The 17,519-nt window shown below is 41.4% G+C and overlaps 1 protein-coding gene across 4 annotated transcripts in view; it reads left to right on the plus strand.

Moving 5' to 3' along the window:
• LOC147030789 (uncharacterized) overlaps positions 1–17,519 on the plus strand; it is a 682,768-nt gene that overhangs the window by 283,232 nt on the left and 382,017 nt on the right. For all 4 annotated transcript variants that reach the window (XM_085875201.1, XM_085875200.1, XM_085875199.1 and 1 more), the window contains exon 3: positions 14,883–14,946. In XM_085875201.1, coding sequence (XP_085731327.1) covers positions 14,883–14,946 — 64 coding nt within the window. The remainder of the gene's footprint in view (positions 1–14,882; positions 14,947–17,519) is intronic.

The raw sequence follows: 17,519 nt of genomic DNA on the forward strand, positions 1-17,519 counted from the left end.
TAACCCTGAAATTTATAAAAAGTGTCATCTCTGGTTTTCCCCTTGCGGTCTTCATATATATATATATATATATATATATATATATATATATATATATATATATATATATATATATATATATATATATATATATATATGTATTGTTGCGAATTCGTGCCCGCTGGCTTGCGATCAGCCGCTCGACTCGAATGGCGGCTGCCTCGCCTACCGGACGGACAATTCTGTCGTGACCCTCTCGGAACAACGCCGGGAGCTAGTTACGGGTGGGGGTTTAACCCCACCACGACTGTGCCAATTGCCCACCCGCGCAGGATAGGGTTGCTCGCCAAATTCGATCTACCTCAGTACCTGCGCGGATGGTCGACCGGGCGATCGTACCTTGCCGCAGGCCAACTCCGGACACGAACCGCTTAAGCGGTCCGTTCCGTGCTATCGGGAGAACCGAGCAGTGTTATCGTCGGCCTCGACGGTTCCGATTAATTATCGGGTGTATTAAGCCCACTACGAACCCTTTACGTGAAGCAGGATGGAGGGTCAATAAAGAAAAGACGAAGCGAAACGGGAAAACAGTTCACACAATGCACATTTATTACGCAACACACGGAAAGCACACATGTACAGCCAAACAGTCAGAATGCACCTATATCAGGAAAACAAAAGAAACAACGACGCAGAGTTACAACCAAATACGCGTACACACGGCAACACTTACACAGTTCTACTTTGCAAGACACGGCGCCAACCCACATTTACTCAAAAGAAAAGGAAAGAAGCCACCCTCATAGACAAGGGGGCAGACGGGCCTGGAGGCCAATATGTGCGTGGGACCTGAAGGAGCAGCCAGGTCCGCGAGACCGGGTGGGTCCTACCCGCGTCCTCGTGGCGCGTTGGCGGACGAGCCGCAGACGTGGCCGCGTGGCTGTGCCCCGACTCCGTGCTCCTTCGTGGGTTTCGTTGGCACGATGTTTGGAGTGGGGTGGGAACGGGGCCCTCGTGGTTGCACTATCTCAGCGCGGGGGAAAAAAGGGGAATTGTTGATGCTCTGGGGGAGGAAGAATGGCTGGCTGGCTTAGGTCCCGCGACGAGCGATCTCCCGCCGCGACCTCGTCGCCGACCGCCGTCCTTCTCGCCTCGGACCCGAGCTCCTTGGCCTCTTGCCACAACTCTCCTCAGCCGACTGCAGAACCCAACTCGACGCCTTCACCTCCCGACTCCACTCTCTGCCGCACTCCGCCGCTGCCACACTCCGCCCGATGACTCTCTTACCAAAACTCTCACTCTCTGCCACCAAAACTGACTCTGCCCTCTGCCAAAACTCTCTGCCACGATTCGCCTTGCGCTCGGCGTTTTATAGGCCGGCAGGAGAACCCATATGCAAATTTCCGGATCAGGATGAGCTCGGGGGCGGAGCGACGCTCGCCCATTGGACAGAGGAAAAGTGGGCGTGGACCTCCCCTGATCCTAGAATTTGCAGATTTCGATTTCACATGGATGCCCTGGAGGCGGGGCCAAGCCGCTCCGCGCTTGCTGATTGGACGGATCAGAAGTGGGCGTGCAGCATTCTTGATCCGAATTCTTCCTCGGAAAGGCCGCTATTTGTACTCGCGGCTCGGTGCGTATCGCTTGAACGAGCCCAAGACAGCCCGACGCTCAGTGTTCACAGGGTTGCGGGAATGGCCGTAGAAGGAGAGAGGTGAGGGTGGTGGAGGGTCTATCGGTGGTGGTTTGATGGTAATGGCGGGTGATTCAAAACAAAGATAGAACAGAAAAACGCCTAACTGAAAGCGTCGCAGCCCGAATGAATCACATAAATTCCCTCTAAACAACGGGTTTGGGGCTTACTACACATGTACGTAGAGATATCTCACCTACGGGACCTGAATGGTGGTTTGCGAATTTCCACAGCCGTTTATATATGTGTATATATATATATATATAGATATATATATATATATATATATATATATATATATATATAGATATATATATATATATATATATATATATATATATATATATGTAGATGTAGTCATGCACCACGTGACGACGGGGTTACGTTCTAAGAAACGCGTCGTTAAGCGATGTCGTCGTTGTGCGAACATCTTTTTGTTTTTTTCGTTTTCGTTTTCGAACATCGTACCTACACACCTTGGCTATATGGTGTAGCCTATTGCTTCTCGAATACAAACCTGTACAGCATGTTACTCTACTGAATACTGTCGACAATTGTAACACACATCCAAGAGAGACTGAAGACACGTTAGTTTTACCTTTGTGCTGTTCATGGCGGCCATCGGTGTGATTAGCAGCAGCTTACAATCTCCTCTCGCATCGATTATCGAAAGGTGAGTAATTAGCGTTTGGATTTTATAAATACGTAATCATTGCATCGATGTTATAATTTACAAATGAAGAAACGAGCTCCTGTCAATTGTGATTGATATATATATATATATATATATATATATATATATATATATATATATATATATATATATATATATATATATATATATATATATATATATATATATATATATATAATTTTTTTTTCGGAACAGTGCGATTGTTTTAACAACATAAAACGCTTCACTAAAAAGAAACTGGTGTTTTAATTTCGACTAAGAACAACGATTTATTCGTGGAATTCTTCAATTCAAAGGTAATTTACTTGCTAGAAGGTAAATGTGCAAACATTGGTTCAGTTTGAAAGCCGATTTCCTTGAATCCCGATTTAGCACGACCTTGCTTTTTTCGCGATGACATTTTATGGACCTCAACGATCGCAATATAACAGGGCCACACTGTCGTTGTTTCTTATCATTATGAGGTATTATGTACTGTACAGTGTACATAATTGTATGTGCTATTTTTATTCGAGGCTACATCACTCAGCGATAGGAATTTTTCAGCTGCATTTTTTTTTTCATTTTTTTTTTCCAGAGCTGGCAGATCCGTTGTATATGCGATCCGTCATTGCCCGGAACGTCGTTAAGTGGCGCATTGTGATGTACTGAATAGAAGATGCTTAGCAGGCAGACACGAGCGGGGGAACAGTCGAGCCGGGCTGTGTTTCACAAGCGCGAGCGCGGGCGTACTTTGCCCGCGGCTCCCCTTTATTACGTATGCAGCACACTCACGAGCCGGGCGACTACAGCATCACTACAACGCCTCAGGCGGCGCGCACACCTTATATCCCTTGCAGACCCGATGACCACACCGACCCCTCCTCCCATCATCATGCCCATCATGCATCATCATCATGCCCCGCCCTGCATGCCCGCAGGCTACACCACACGCATGACTGCGCATATATGTTTCAGCGGCGCATATATGTATCTATGTATGCTTGGGGGAGGGGGGAAGCGTATGTAATTTATAGACAGGGTAGAGATTAATTATGTATGCGTAAAAAACCTTTTGTTGTCTGCTGGGCTCGGTGAGGACTTCCCATTGTAAATGTATATGTGTCACGTCTGAAAGGCCAATTACGATCTATCTGGCCAGTGTGTGCCAGCCATGGCAGCAAAGTGAGCTTTAGAGCTCGAATGAAAACATGCACTGATAGCTTTTATTGGGGCTGCCCCCTTGGATGGGACCGAAGATGGAGACTCCACCCAGGAGGAAGAAGAGAATGGAGTTCTGACTGGGGAGTCCACCATGAGAGTACAATGAGAGACTTGTTAGGACAAAAGAGTCAGTGAGCCCCATGCAAGAGAGAGGACATGAGGGAGTCCTTGAGTGTGCACATGAGTGGAAACTGGAGAATCCACCAAAAGAGACAGATGTGCAAGGAAGACGGAGACCTCGCTTGGAGGATAAGCCTCCTGTGGGTTTGTCCCAAGCTGGACCACCCTGTGTTTTGGAAGGGCCTGGAGGTAATATATTAAAGGGGACAACTTGGCAAGTGGAAGACCTATTCATCGCTCTCCCTGCTCGTGGCCATTTGACTTTTTCTGGACACCATCAAGTCCAGCATTCACCCTGTGCATCAGAAAGAAAAGGGATGTCCCACCTACATTATATTTTGTTGGACAGCTGTGATCGTGGTGCCTCGTGGGTTATGTTTTCCGGATTATTTCTCCATGATTAAGTTTGTGCATCCCATTTTCCTTTTTCTGTTTGGACTCATATTTTTTGTGCTATGGTGTCTTCTTGACACCCCCCCCCCCATCCTTGTGTTTTTCATGATGAAAACAAATCCTTTAAAAGGTAAGAAAGCATGTTTCATCCATATGCTCTCCGTGTGGGGTTGCCACTGTTTTGGTTCATTTGGATGACCTTGGGGAGCGGTAGAAGTGGAGTCAAATTGAACGCTGTGCCTGAAAAGACCGTTTGGGCCATCTTTCGGGACGAAAGGTCCCGGCACCGAGTAATTCCGTGTTAACGATTACTTAGACATGACAATATGTATGCATTATAACTAATATATAAAGTTGAATTTGTGTGTGTGGGTGGGTGGTGGTCGTATGGCAGCTTAGCTGCCGGGGTTGCTATCATTTCTTGAAGCGCGACTGTGTCGCTGATGTAGTGCCCCTCTACCAGTACACACACTGGAACTGGTACTCATTTCACCGACCTCGGAAGGATGACAGGCTGAGTCAACCCCCTGGTGTATTAATTCAGCGGCCGACGGGGCTTGAACTCACGACCCGAGGATCCCAAGCCGCCACCCTAACCACTGAGCCAACACCAGGCTTTGTGGGTGGGTCATAAGTGCCGCCGATTCTGCAGACCATGCCTTCCTCTTTCTCTCCCCACGTCACAAGCACTACCCATTTGCCAGGCCACTCCTTTCCCTCCAGCCGTCCAGAAATCGCCATCATATTTTTCGTCCGCATAGCTGAGATTGTTTATCGGCCTCCAATGTACATTTGAAGATTGAACAACACATCTTCTGTCATTAAATAAAGGTACCAATTTGAGGAAGCAAAGGTACATTTTGATTGCAACTCAAACGAGGTAATGCAATTTTTGTTCCCAGTGATTGCGGCAGCAGTCAAATATGCACCACCCAATGAAGGGACATTCTCACACTGCAGAGGAAAGAAAATCGTGGTCTTTCATTCAAGAAAAACACTTTTGGTGTTCGCCTGACTTTTCAAAGCTTATAAACTGATGGACATGTGATACACTACACATGATATGTGAAGTAAATAAACATAAACATTGGCTTGGCCGTGAAATACCTATATCCACAATTAATTCATCAGGAGGCCACCAGGGAAATTCCTGAGAGATATTTATTATATCCACATATGCTTTAAAGTTGTATGAAATGTACACTTCCACTTTCGTACACTCAACATCCCCTCTGAGTTTATGTATGTTTCAAAACTGAACAAGGTAAACTTTCATCACAACGAAAATAGTCATGTTTAATATTTAAAATCTTTAAATAAAAAAAAAAACTGTCCTTTTGTTGGTGTTTTGTATGTACTCTGCGCATGCTGTCGAGATGTCCAGGGATGCGTTCAGTTAACAAGCAGCTAGCTATGGCTTGCTAAGCCACATGTTCCTCATCAATGCTTTTGAATGGAATGCTTGCTTCACTGCTTAAGCCACTTGGCGAGCTCTCTCCAAGAAACCTGAAATTGAACACAAGCAATTACACTTGGTAACTAAAGGAGGAAGGGGTGGGGTGAGAAGAAGGACCTGGGGTTGCCTCGCAACACCAGGCACCCCTGCTCGTGTGTGCATATATATATATATATATATATATATATATATATATATATATATATATATATATATATATATATATATATATATATATATATATATATATATATGGTGTTTTGATAAATGCAAGTGGACTGAATCTCCATACATCATCATTTTATCGTTATGTCGTGCAGATGTGAACGTTAACATTGTCACTAAACAGGATAGACCTGTATTTCCATGAAAACGATGGATTACATCCAAAACAAACTTTGATGTTGGCAGCAGGAAACTTATTTATGCACCTCTCAGCATAGTAAATACTGCTGAGGGTTTAGTCTGCAGTGTTGTATTGCCTGTAAATAATGCAATGTTGTGCAATGGAGGAAGGTCATATCAGGTGAATAGTATTTCTTATTGCTTTTCATGAAACCAGCAAGACCTCACCATATTTTGTGCCATATATGTCTTTATTGTAACACTCTCAACCCATCTGAGTCCCCTCATCTGCAATCAATTCCCATTTAAATAGAATCTGACTCCAAACCATCATCCCGATACTTCACAACCAAATTATTGCATAACGACGTGCCGCGTTCTTCTGCAATAGGTATTAAGCCAGTTGTCTAGGCTGATTTTATGTACATTTAAGATACCACCAATGTTTAAAACACGAAGTCCATTCTGTGCTCTTATCCTGATAATATTTTAACTTCCTGCTTCATCTTCCACTCAAACTTCTCGGTGGCTAAATCTTCCTTCCATTCTTTGAAATAAAACCCACTTTATGGGCCAAAGACCTCTGCTGAAATGCAAAACAACATAAGACAATCTTTCCACTACAGCAGGAGCTGGCATGTTTGGAAGAATGTTTCACTGGAGTAGCGTTGGATTATTTCATTGAATTAAATGGGTCATGGCAAATTGCATGACAGGATTGATTTGATGGCAAAGATTGATTTCATTGTGGAAAGACTTTTTTTTCTATTTTGATTGCAGTTTCTTGTAGATTCCATTTTCTTGATCACAAGCAGAATCTAGAGAATAACTACGACAAATATCTAAGTTTGTGGATATGTTTCTACACTATTTAAGGATCATGAATGAGCCTGTATACATGCTTGGAAACAGCACAAAGGACTATAACAGCACTCGGTAGCATACATACCTCCAACAGGTTAAACAGTTTATGTTTTGTATCTCACTGATAGGCCGGATCTGGATCCGCACTTCAACCAACCAAGAATCGGCTTGTTATTGTCACCTAACCAACTCATTCACTAAGTTTTGTCATAACGGGTCCACACTGTTTGAGATATCATGCAAGATATCATTTTTGGTCATATCTCTTATTGATGGAGAATCACTTTAAAATTTCTCGTTTGTGGAAGCAGATTATGTGTATGTATGTGTGTGTGTAAATATATATATATATATGTATATATATATATGTATGTATATATATATATATGTATGTATATATATATATATATATGTATATATATATATATATATATGTATATATATGTATATGTATATGTATATATATATATGTATATGTATATGTATATGTATATATATATGTATATGTATATATATATATATATATATATGTATATGTATATATATGTATGTATATATATGTGTATATATATGTATATGTATATATATATATATATATATGTATATATATATATGTATGTATATATATATATATGTATGTATATATATATATATATATGTATATATATATATATATATATGTATATATATGTATATGTATATGTATATATATATGAGCCTGGTGTTGGCGCAGTGGTTAGGGCAGTGGCTTGGGATCCAAAAGGTCCTGAGTTCAAGCCCCGTTGAGCCACTGAATTAATACACCAGGGGGTTGACTCAGCCTGCCATCCTTCCGAGGTCGGCGAAATGAGCACCAGTGTACTGGGCCGGTGTATACCCCGGTTAAAATAGGTGTACCATATCCCAGTGTCGTAAGAGGTGACCAGGGTTGCGTCAGGAAGGGCATCCGGCGTAAAACATGTACCAAATCACTATGCGGATCATACGGATGATCCGCTGTGGCAACCCCTAACGGGAGCAGCCGAAAGAAGAAGAAGAAGATATATATATATATATATATATATATATATATATATATATATATATATATATATATATATATATATATTACATTACGGAAATGGCCCTTAGTATGCTATTAAATATAGGATTAGCCCAGACCCCCCCATTAAATGCATGTTTCGCCAGGTTGTTTGGTAATTTGACGTTACATGTGTGTCGGGAGGTGTAAGAGGCTGTTCATCGTTGGTACATTGGTTTTGGATCGAGAGCTTCTTCTTCCTTCCTCTCTCCGGACAATAGTCCCCGCCCAGCGCTGAGAGGGGGAGTGGCCTCGAGAAGGAAGTGAAACTGAAGGGAGGAGCCTGTGGGCTTGGTGGCGAGCAGAAAAAGGAAAGCCAGTGGCGTGATCGGGCTTGGAGGCGAGCAGAAAAAGGAAAGGCAGGGAAAGGACTGCATGAGGTCTGTCTGCCCTCGGCTGGAAGAGAGACGACTGGTGGGAGTCGTGATCCGCTGTGTCGGGGACGGCTGCGTCTGTCCGCGACCTGCTTCGTGAAGGAGTCCTGGTGAACAGGCCAGGCCTGGACTTGTATGCTGGACCTTGTGAAAAGCCAGCTGGAGCATACCGCCGTGGATCTTTCGCTCTGGTGCAGTCGATCTTGTGGGGTCTGATCGCGCGAGAGTGCGTGCGTGAGGTCTGTGACAAATGGACGATGCCTACATTTTGCCACGCGGCGTGTTCGAGCTTGGGGCTCGAATCCATTGAAATCGGCTTGTCACGAGCCACATTCGTGCTTTTGACACTTTCCTCTCGTCCGTGAAACATCACCAAGTACTCTGTCTTGTCTGCATGCTGTCCATGTCTTGTCTGCATGTTGTTTTAGGCTTATCTCATTAGAGTTCCCTTCGAAACCCGTAATCCGTATCTCCCTAGTTAAGAACGGGTTATAGGTTAATTAAAGCATTGTCGTGAATGTTTTGCTTGTGTTGTGTTTCCCGATGTCCCCAATAAATCTGGCTGATTCGTAAGAAGTTGCCGCTTTGAATTGGTTTGTGCCGCGTCGAGGAACGATTCGCACGATTTGGATATAAAAAAACGAAAATGGTTACAAACTGGTGGACTCTGCTTGGTCTCTGACAAAACCAGTCTGTAACCGGGGTCTATTCCCCCAGCTGGCAAGGTACAGGTGTATTTTGGTACCGTGATTCGAGACGCGTAACCTGAGAACTGTGCTGAACCAGCCAGCGTTATAACCTCGGAGACTGCGGTGGTTGGGTGCAAAAACCCAAACTGGGTACGGACGGCAATTGACGCGCTCGTCCGAGAACCCCTCACCCCCGGATCCACAAATATATATATATATATATATATATATATATATATATATATATATATATATATATATATATATATATATATATATATATATATATATATATATATTGTGTGTGACAAATCCATGGTGAGTTCTCCAACCTTTAATTGAAAAAAACAATTACTCAACGTTTCGGTTAACGTTTCGTGATACACCATGTGCATCCGCTAACCTTTCTCAAGAGTGATGAAAATTTCCTCAAAATCCCCCTCTATACCCAAAGATAGGAGGGGGCAAAGCTGGACAACCAATCAAGGCATGTGTTACGCCACTTGCAAATTCCGACCGTTATCAAATTTCAAAAACCTTCACACATTTTAGGATCAAACAACACACGCATGTAGCACACGATGGATTACAACTCCAAAAGTTTAGATAAAATCAAGGGATAATCTGTCACTCTCATTCAAAGTAAACACGATTTGGTGTCTTCCCATGTGCCATTAAATGAGTATAATTAAGTTTGCAACGGTATTAGTATTGTCGGCACGTGTGGTCATATGTGGCAGGGAGGTGGTGAGTGGGTAAAGATGAATGGCTTGACCTGATGAACCATGACTTGCTATGTGGAATCCCCATCCAATGGTGAGGGTGCCCTCAGGGCATAAATATCTCAAGTCAATCGGAGAAAAATTTACATTACAATTTATGTGACCTTGACCTTTGCCCTTTTGATCTATTGACCTGAAAAATGATAGGCTTCAGCTTGTCAGTGCTACCTCTACCAGGTGGTGGAGTTTTGTGAAGATCAGAGTGAACATGTGACCTGTAGGCGATTGACATACAAACAGGCAGACAGAACAACAGACGAGACAAACCAATATACGACAGAAACTTCGATTTTGTAAGTTAGAAGCAGACATGGGTAAAAACATAACCTTTGTCCATCTTCGGTGGTGGAGGTAAATATCAATTCATTTTTACTCGAATATAGATTGTAATTACATTTTTCATAGAAAGTCATGGACAAATCAACACAAATGTATGAAATTTATACCGGGGGTTACAAAGCTATTATGGAGTGAAGAACTCGTCTTGCTGGTGTGGTCTCGTGTCGAAATGTGGCTGCAGACAGGTAAAACAATGGATGAAATCACTGGGATGTTTAATGAGGTATGCTATCCACCGTGGGGAAACAAGGAGATGTTATGTTCATTTTAATGTGTAATGTTCTTTTTCCAATTAGGTTGTTGTTGTTGTTGTTGTTGTTGTTAAATTGCCAGATGTTTATGGATTGCTGGGAAGAGACATCATGATGTAAGAGGAAGTTGGCATGCTGACGTGAGAGAGGAGACGCCATCTTAACGGAGTCGGAGATATACTAACCTTACGTGCTTCAGAATAAAGGAGATTGTGCCTTGCAATCAATCATATTGTTTCATATCTGATGAGCGACATAACAGGAGAAGCTGATATTTTTGGCGTCAACGCTTCGTCGGAGCCTTTCATTTGTTCCGACGAAGGGTTAACGCCTGAACCAGTGGTGTACTGAGGGGGGTGAAGAGGAGAACATTTGCCCATGGGGGCCAGATTCCAGGGCATGGGTGGGGGGGGGGTCGCCAAATCCACAACTAGTTTAACAAGTTTGGCACTCAGAATTTACCTATTCTCATAAAATTATGGATCATGAAGACGTTTGTGTTATGCGTGATAATGTGACGTCAAATAGTGGTATATCAGCAGAAATATCATGCCTCGGGAAATCCCTTGTTTGTCAGTGTTGGATTTGTTAAAATATAATACGAGTGAGGTACCAGTGCTGCACACGGGACGCACATGATCACGAACCTTCTCGAGTCGCGGTTTCTCATGGGCAGGTTCACTACATCGGCACATCATGATGACAAGAAAGGCTTGAGAGGCAACAGCCAAAGAAAGGCAGAGAGGAAAGAGGAAGAAAGTATCGTGTGGGAGAAAGAGACAGTTTGGTGAGCATCTCGCTGTGAAGGAGTTGCTGAGTGGGTCTGAATGGTTCATGGGTTCATCAGCAAAGAATGAATATTATTTCGAGCATTTTTTTATGTATACAATTTGCTCTGAATCATACAGGCATAATGCTGAATTTGTACACAAAATCGCTCGATTTATGAACACCGTGTGTTCCTGAAAAGTAGTTCGTAAGTTGGGAGTGATTTCCCCGAAAGGTATAATGATGTTCCCCCATCACAGAGCTTTGTATTTTGTTGGATCTCCACTGCACTGGAAGATGCCACAGATGAAGCACATACCATGCATACATGATCTTTTCTTTGTTGTTGTGTATCCGATTCACCGTTGTACTTGCACGGACAAAATCACATGCAATATCCATAAGGCGGGGAAACAGCGTTGTCAAAGCTTCTTTGAATTTCTTATTTCCTTTCTCACGATATGGAAACCACTTCCCTGTCTTTCTTTCCACTGGTATCACTTCCTTATTTTCAGCACTTTGGGGTGAGGACGCAAAATTATGTTTTGTCCCCGGGACCCGGACACCCTCAGTCCACCACCCGCAACGTTAGTTTCTTCTTGCTTCCCACGGCGGTTTGCAGTCATTAGACAAGGACACGGATTGAAATGTAAACAGACCAATCCATATCTTTCTCTGAACGACATCATAAAAGGTCACATAAAATAAAGGAATTTATTGTATTTGTGGATCCGATTGTTCAAAAAAATCAGCAAATGTGATTATTTTCTTTGTCCTGAAGGTGAAATGGTATTTATCCTTATTTGTGTCACCCCTTTGTCAGTTTGTGTTATTGCAATATAATTTAAGTGTAGATTGAGCCAAAGGTCAAGCTTGATATTGTATTTGTTTTGAAGTTGGTTTCAATTACGATCACAGTACTTCGCATTAGATCTAATTCATGATTTACATCCGAACGTGTTGTGCCAAATATGTGAACGGTGGGAACAATCGAACATTGTCGCTGGAAGTGTGCTCCCATCCCAAGGTGGTAGAAAATGGTAGCAGATTTGGATCTCTGTGCAGGAGTAACACCTGTCTGCACTTTGTGAGTCCTCGCCCAATCAGCTCATTGCCAATGCCAGCATGCCAGGGCCCTTCTGGTGCCAGTGTCTTGCCATCTGCTGCAATACATTTTGGTCGCAAGCAGCTGGCAACACAGTTTCATGTATTGTCTGAGAAAGCTGTACAGATCAAGTTAATCACCACGAAAATACACATTGATACAATATTGCCAGTGTCTGTCTCTTTGTCACAATTGGCTATGATTGCATGAATTAATGAAGAGGGTTGGAGCCTGAAACGGCTCTCTATAGCTGTTTGTTGTAAAATTTTGCAGCAACATATGATTATTTTATACAGTACTCTCTTTTCGGTGGTTGCTCGGCCTTTCTATTTTCTCTGACTTGGTGACAATGATTAGAGTGTCCGCTTTGGGTGTAGGAGGTTTGAACCCCGAATGAGTTATACTAAAGACTAAAAATTGTACATGCTGCTTCCTTGCTTGACGTTCAGCATTTTAAAAAAGATAGAGCACGGAGAAACAACCATAGGTTGGCAACCATTTTGCATACTTTTTGGGCTGAATGATCTCGTATTATTATTAGTAGTAGAAGTAGTATTATTATTCTTGTTATTATTATGATTTCCTCTACCCTCTGTTGCCTTTCCTCCTCCACCTCGTTTTTCTCACCTTTTCAATTACCTTGGATTTCATTCCAGTTTGAGAGATTTGTGGCAGCTTTTTGAACCATCCTGGAGATTGTGACATTTTATGATTGTGTTTCTACTTTTTCACCGTGGAACACATGCAAATGGTGCCATTGGCTATGACCTCTCCCCACCTGCAGTGTCTATATATTATAGTGTATATAGTGTCCCCACCTGCACTCTCATATTTTTCACCATTTGTTTAGTCTAGGAGCTCAGGATTCTGGAAGTGGTTTGAGTGCGAGGTGAATAAATGATTGTTTAGGGATCATACCCAGCACAGCCTTCTATCCCGTGTGAAAAACATAAAGTTACCATACAATCACAGCAGCACAGCGTTATCTTTCGTGTGTCCACCTGGAAATGAAGACCTTTTATTGCAGGTTCTCACTGAAGGGCAGGAATAATATTCTGTTTTGATGATGTAGTATCGTTTCATCGAGAGGATGCAAAGAGATTCTGGAAATCGAATTTATATTTGTCTTTCTGGCACCTTGGGAAAATGAGAATTTTTGACCTCTCTTTTATTATTTTTCGATCATTTCAAAGTCTTTTCTCAAACCGAATGTGTCAGGTGTGGGGAAAAAAAATAAAAATAAAACCCTTCACAAAACTCGTGAATCTGGTAATTTTATTCAATCTCTGGTCATTATATATACTTTAATTTCTGGCACACATTTGCCTGTCTGCTGGCAAGAGCAAGCTTTTTGTGACTATATGTTAATGTGACGCGACCTACCATCACAGAGATCATCTGCATCCATATGCTCTGGTTTGCTGCAAATTGGGCAAATCTTCTTGCATCCATAATGTCTTTTTCAAAAATCTGCATTCATGATTGTTGGTGGACAGGATAACACTCCTGCAACAGGAAGTCACTTTGATTCATTATCAAGTTATTTATTACAACAGAGATAGTGACAAACAGTAAATGGACATTTGCTTCAACGATGCGAGGTAGATACTCAAATATAATTTACAGAAGTTGGAATATAACGAGTAGGGGATAGATTGTGTGTGTGTGTGTGTGTGTGTGTGTGTGTGTGTGTGTGTGTGTGTGTGTGTGTGTGTGTGTGTGTGTGTGTGTGTGTGTGTGTGTGTGTGTGTGTATATATATATATATATATATATATATTTTTTTTATATATATATATATATATATATATATATATATATATATATATATATACACATACTTTCAAATGGTATGTCATCAAGAGACTGAAGTACATAACAGAGTATGCCTCTGAACATTTCATTGATTGTGGTATCATTTTGAATCTGACTATGGCAGCCATTTATGCTTACGTGACAACACGCCTCTCTTAATCCCTTGCTCCATTTGCCGGGAGACTTCCAAAGTGATTGACACGGAATGACCACCTTGGAAAGCGAAAGCAAGCTGCTTGCTAATGGAACACACCCAGCCCTTGATCACTTGCTGTGCTTGCCAAATGTCTTGCAAAGCAGTTGATATGAAACGGCTGGCTTGGCAAGTGGATAGCAAGCTGTTTTCTAACGGAACACACCCCAGGTTTTAATGTGCATTTATATGTGGCTTATTTTCACCATTTGGATGAGCCATTTCGAACATTGCAAACATTTCGAACATTTCACTGGATCCATCCTTCAGGACCATACTCTGTGCAGAGCATTGGTGCTGCCTAAGCAGTCTCCTTGGGTATTGTGCACAATCCTTGATGGGTCACCACTCCAACACAGGATACCAGCAAGCTGGTACTCATTTTGCTGACCTCGGAAGGATGACAGGCAGAGTCAACCCCACCTGGTATTAATTCAACAGCTGAGTGGGATTTGAACTCAGGATCCTCAGACCATCTCAAGCCCACCACCCTAACCATTAAGGCAACACCAGGCATATTTCACTGGATGTCTTTTCAAATCAACTTTTTGCAGCATATATATATATATATATATATATATATATATATATATATATATATATATATATATATATATATATATATATATATATATATATATATATATATATATGGACACTGAATAATTCCCCTTCCTGTAGTGTTCTATGAAGTGCATTGTTTTTCACTGTCAGTAACATTGTTTTTGTTGTGTGACAGAGAGAAACTTGATGGAACGCAACGACAAGCAGACATTGTTCGAAACAAGGCAGACCTCTCTGCAGTAAGCAATTTCTCTTCTTTCCTTTACTCACCTGTTCCTGTAATAAATGCTTATACCTGCACCTTGCAATGCTTGATTGTCTCTCAGTTACTGTCTTTAAGACTTGGCTTGATCTTTAACAGACAGGGTAATTACATTTTATCAATTATGAAATAAATAAATGTCTGTTATGAAAGAGGAATTTAGGATTTCATGCTTCTAGATTCATGCACAAGAGGACTGTGCATATATATGTTGCATACACATTGATGGGAAAGTGGAAAATTGATGTACAGGAAGGGAAAGCAAAGGAGAGACAACGGATCGGCTTGGAAGAAATCGGAGGAAGTTTAGGGGAGGGGATCGATGGGGGAGAAATGGAAAGTAGTGAAGAGCTTGACCAAAAAAAATACTATTATTATTTAGGTAGTTTGTAAATTCGCAATATTGAATCGATATACCTGCACGCAGATTTTTCTTTTTTTATGCCCCTGTTGGCGAAGTCGCCAGAAGCATTATGTTTTCAGGTTGTCCGGCCGGCTGCCCATCTGTCTGTCCGTCCATGATGGGTTTTCATTCCCCTGATAACTTGAGAACTGCTGAAGGGATCTAAGTCAAACTTGGTACATGGATGTATTATGATGTAAAAATAAACGGATTAGATTTCTGCATCAAGAGCTCAAATGTCAAAGGTCATGTAAGGTAAAAAAAAATGTGATACTTGAGAACAGCTGAAGGGATTTAAATCAAACTTGGCACAAGTATGAATAAACCTCCATCAGTGTGTCCATCCATGATAGATTATTTGGTACTAACAGGTAAAGGGTCAGAGGTCACATTAAAACTCCTGCAAATGTGATACCATTGGCTATATGATTTGAACTAAACGAGGTGCATGCACCATGATACATATTTACAAATTATATATTGAGGTCAAATGGTCTTTAAGTTTTAAGTCAAAGTTAGAGTAAGTACAGACTTAATGTGGGCGGAGGTATATTGGTCGACGTCGCAATGTCAAATTATGTCTAGTTTTAACTCTTTAAAAATTAAAGTCAGATGCAAGGATTTGCTTTCGTCGAGCTTCATATTTTAGAGATATTAAAAATGCTGATTTCCTCATAACACACGGCTTGTATTAACATTCCATTTAACTAATATATCCATTGAATACATTTTTGTGCCGTCTTGTCAGAGATCTTTGAGGTTATACTGTGGTCCATTAAAACGTGGTTCTCATCAGACAGATGGCGCAAATGTAACGCATTTGCCTTTGAGCTGTCTAGTCTGGATTTGAATCTCTGTCTGACTATAAACTGACGGATTGGATTGGTGTTTCACAGCAGAGCATTGTACCACAAAGCGTGCCGTCCTTTTAGATGGTCATTAAGCTGGATACCAATCTTCCAGTATTAGTTGGTGGACATTCAGCTCCCACGATATCTTTCGATGAAGAGTCGGCGATTTATTGCCAGCACCCTGCATACATTTCAAATTCCTATCATCATCAGGCAAACCTCAGACTTGACCAGCTGGTTCATGAGTGACTTGGGCCAAAAGTTTTTTTTCAGCTGACCCCACAAGATGGTGCCAATAATGGAGGCCGCCAAAGAAGTAGTTCTAGGAGACTCAAGGAAATAAACTTTTCAAAGATTAAATGGGATATTTTATGCCTTTGTGATTGCATGTACAACACCTTTACAACCCTTCCAAAAATAAGTATGCACCACAATGCACTGCCCCCCTCCATATATGGTAACAGCTTGCTTTAAGATACACTGCACGCCATTATAATTTCCGCTTTTGTCAAATCCGTCTATCCTGAGTATCAAACCAGGCAAATTTGAGCTAACCGTGCTACGACTGAGCCCTCCTCGCTAAACGAGCATTCTCATTGGATGTTCTGGGAAGATGAATCAGAAGGAAAGGGTCATTCAAGGTATGTGATTGGCAGAAGCTTATTACTTGCAACACATTGTAGGTTCCCCTTGAGTGCATTTTAACGTCAAACATTTCTTTCTCACTCCAAGGCAGTAAAACTATTTCAATAATTGGAAAATGTTTCTTCGCAATGTGCCGAAGAAATCACAAACAGTTATATAGTTATTGTTCACTTTGATACTGTTGTGTGCGTACGAGCGCACAACATAATTGAACATTTTCGTCTGTCATTGTAAGAATTGTATTTCTGAAGAAAAGCATTTTTGAAGAATCTACAAAATATATAAATCAACACAACATATTGTCTTGATCATGTGCAGTTTATAGTCATGTCATCAGATTTAATTTCCGTTCATTATTTTTGTTTGAGATATCATGGGCATAACTGAAAAAAATAGGCCCAGACTGATGTGTGAAAAGGGGTTTGATGAATACAGGTTACTCCTTTAAGTTTGACAAGATGTCTGTCATTCTTCCTTTGCATTTTTTGGCCTCTCACCTACTTGCTTCTTGCTTTGGCATTGTGATATATATATATATATATATATATATATATATATATATATATATATATATATATATATATATATATATATACACTATATTAGTGGTGTGTACTTACACATGTGTAAGCATACGAACCGTGTTTCCCC

The sequence above is a fragment of the Eptatretus burgeri genome, chromosome 3 (assembly GCF_056783735.1).
Source record: "Eptatretus burgeri isolate ZD-2024b chromosome 3, Ebu_testis_v1, whole genome shotgun sequence".
In the NCBI taxonomy this organism is placed as follows: Eukaryota; Metazoa; Chordata; class Myxini; order Myxiniformes; family Myxinidae; genus Eptatretus; species Eptatretus burgeri.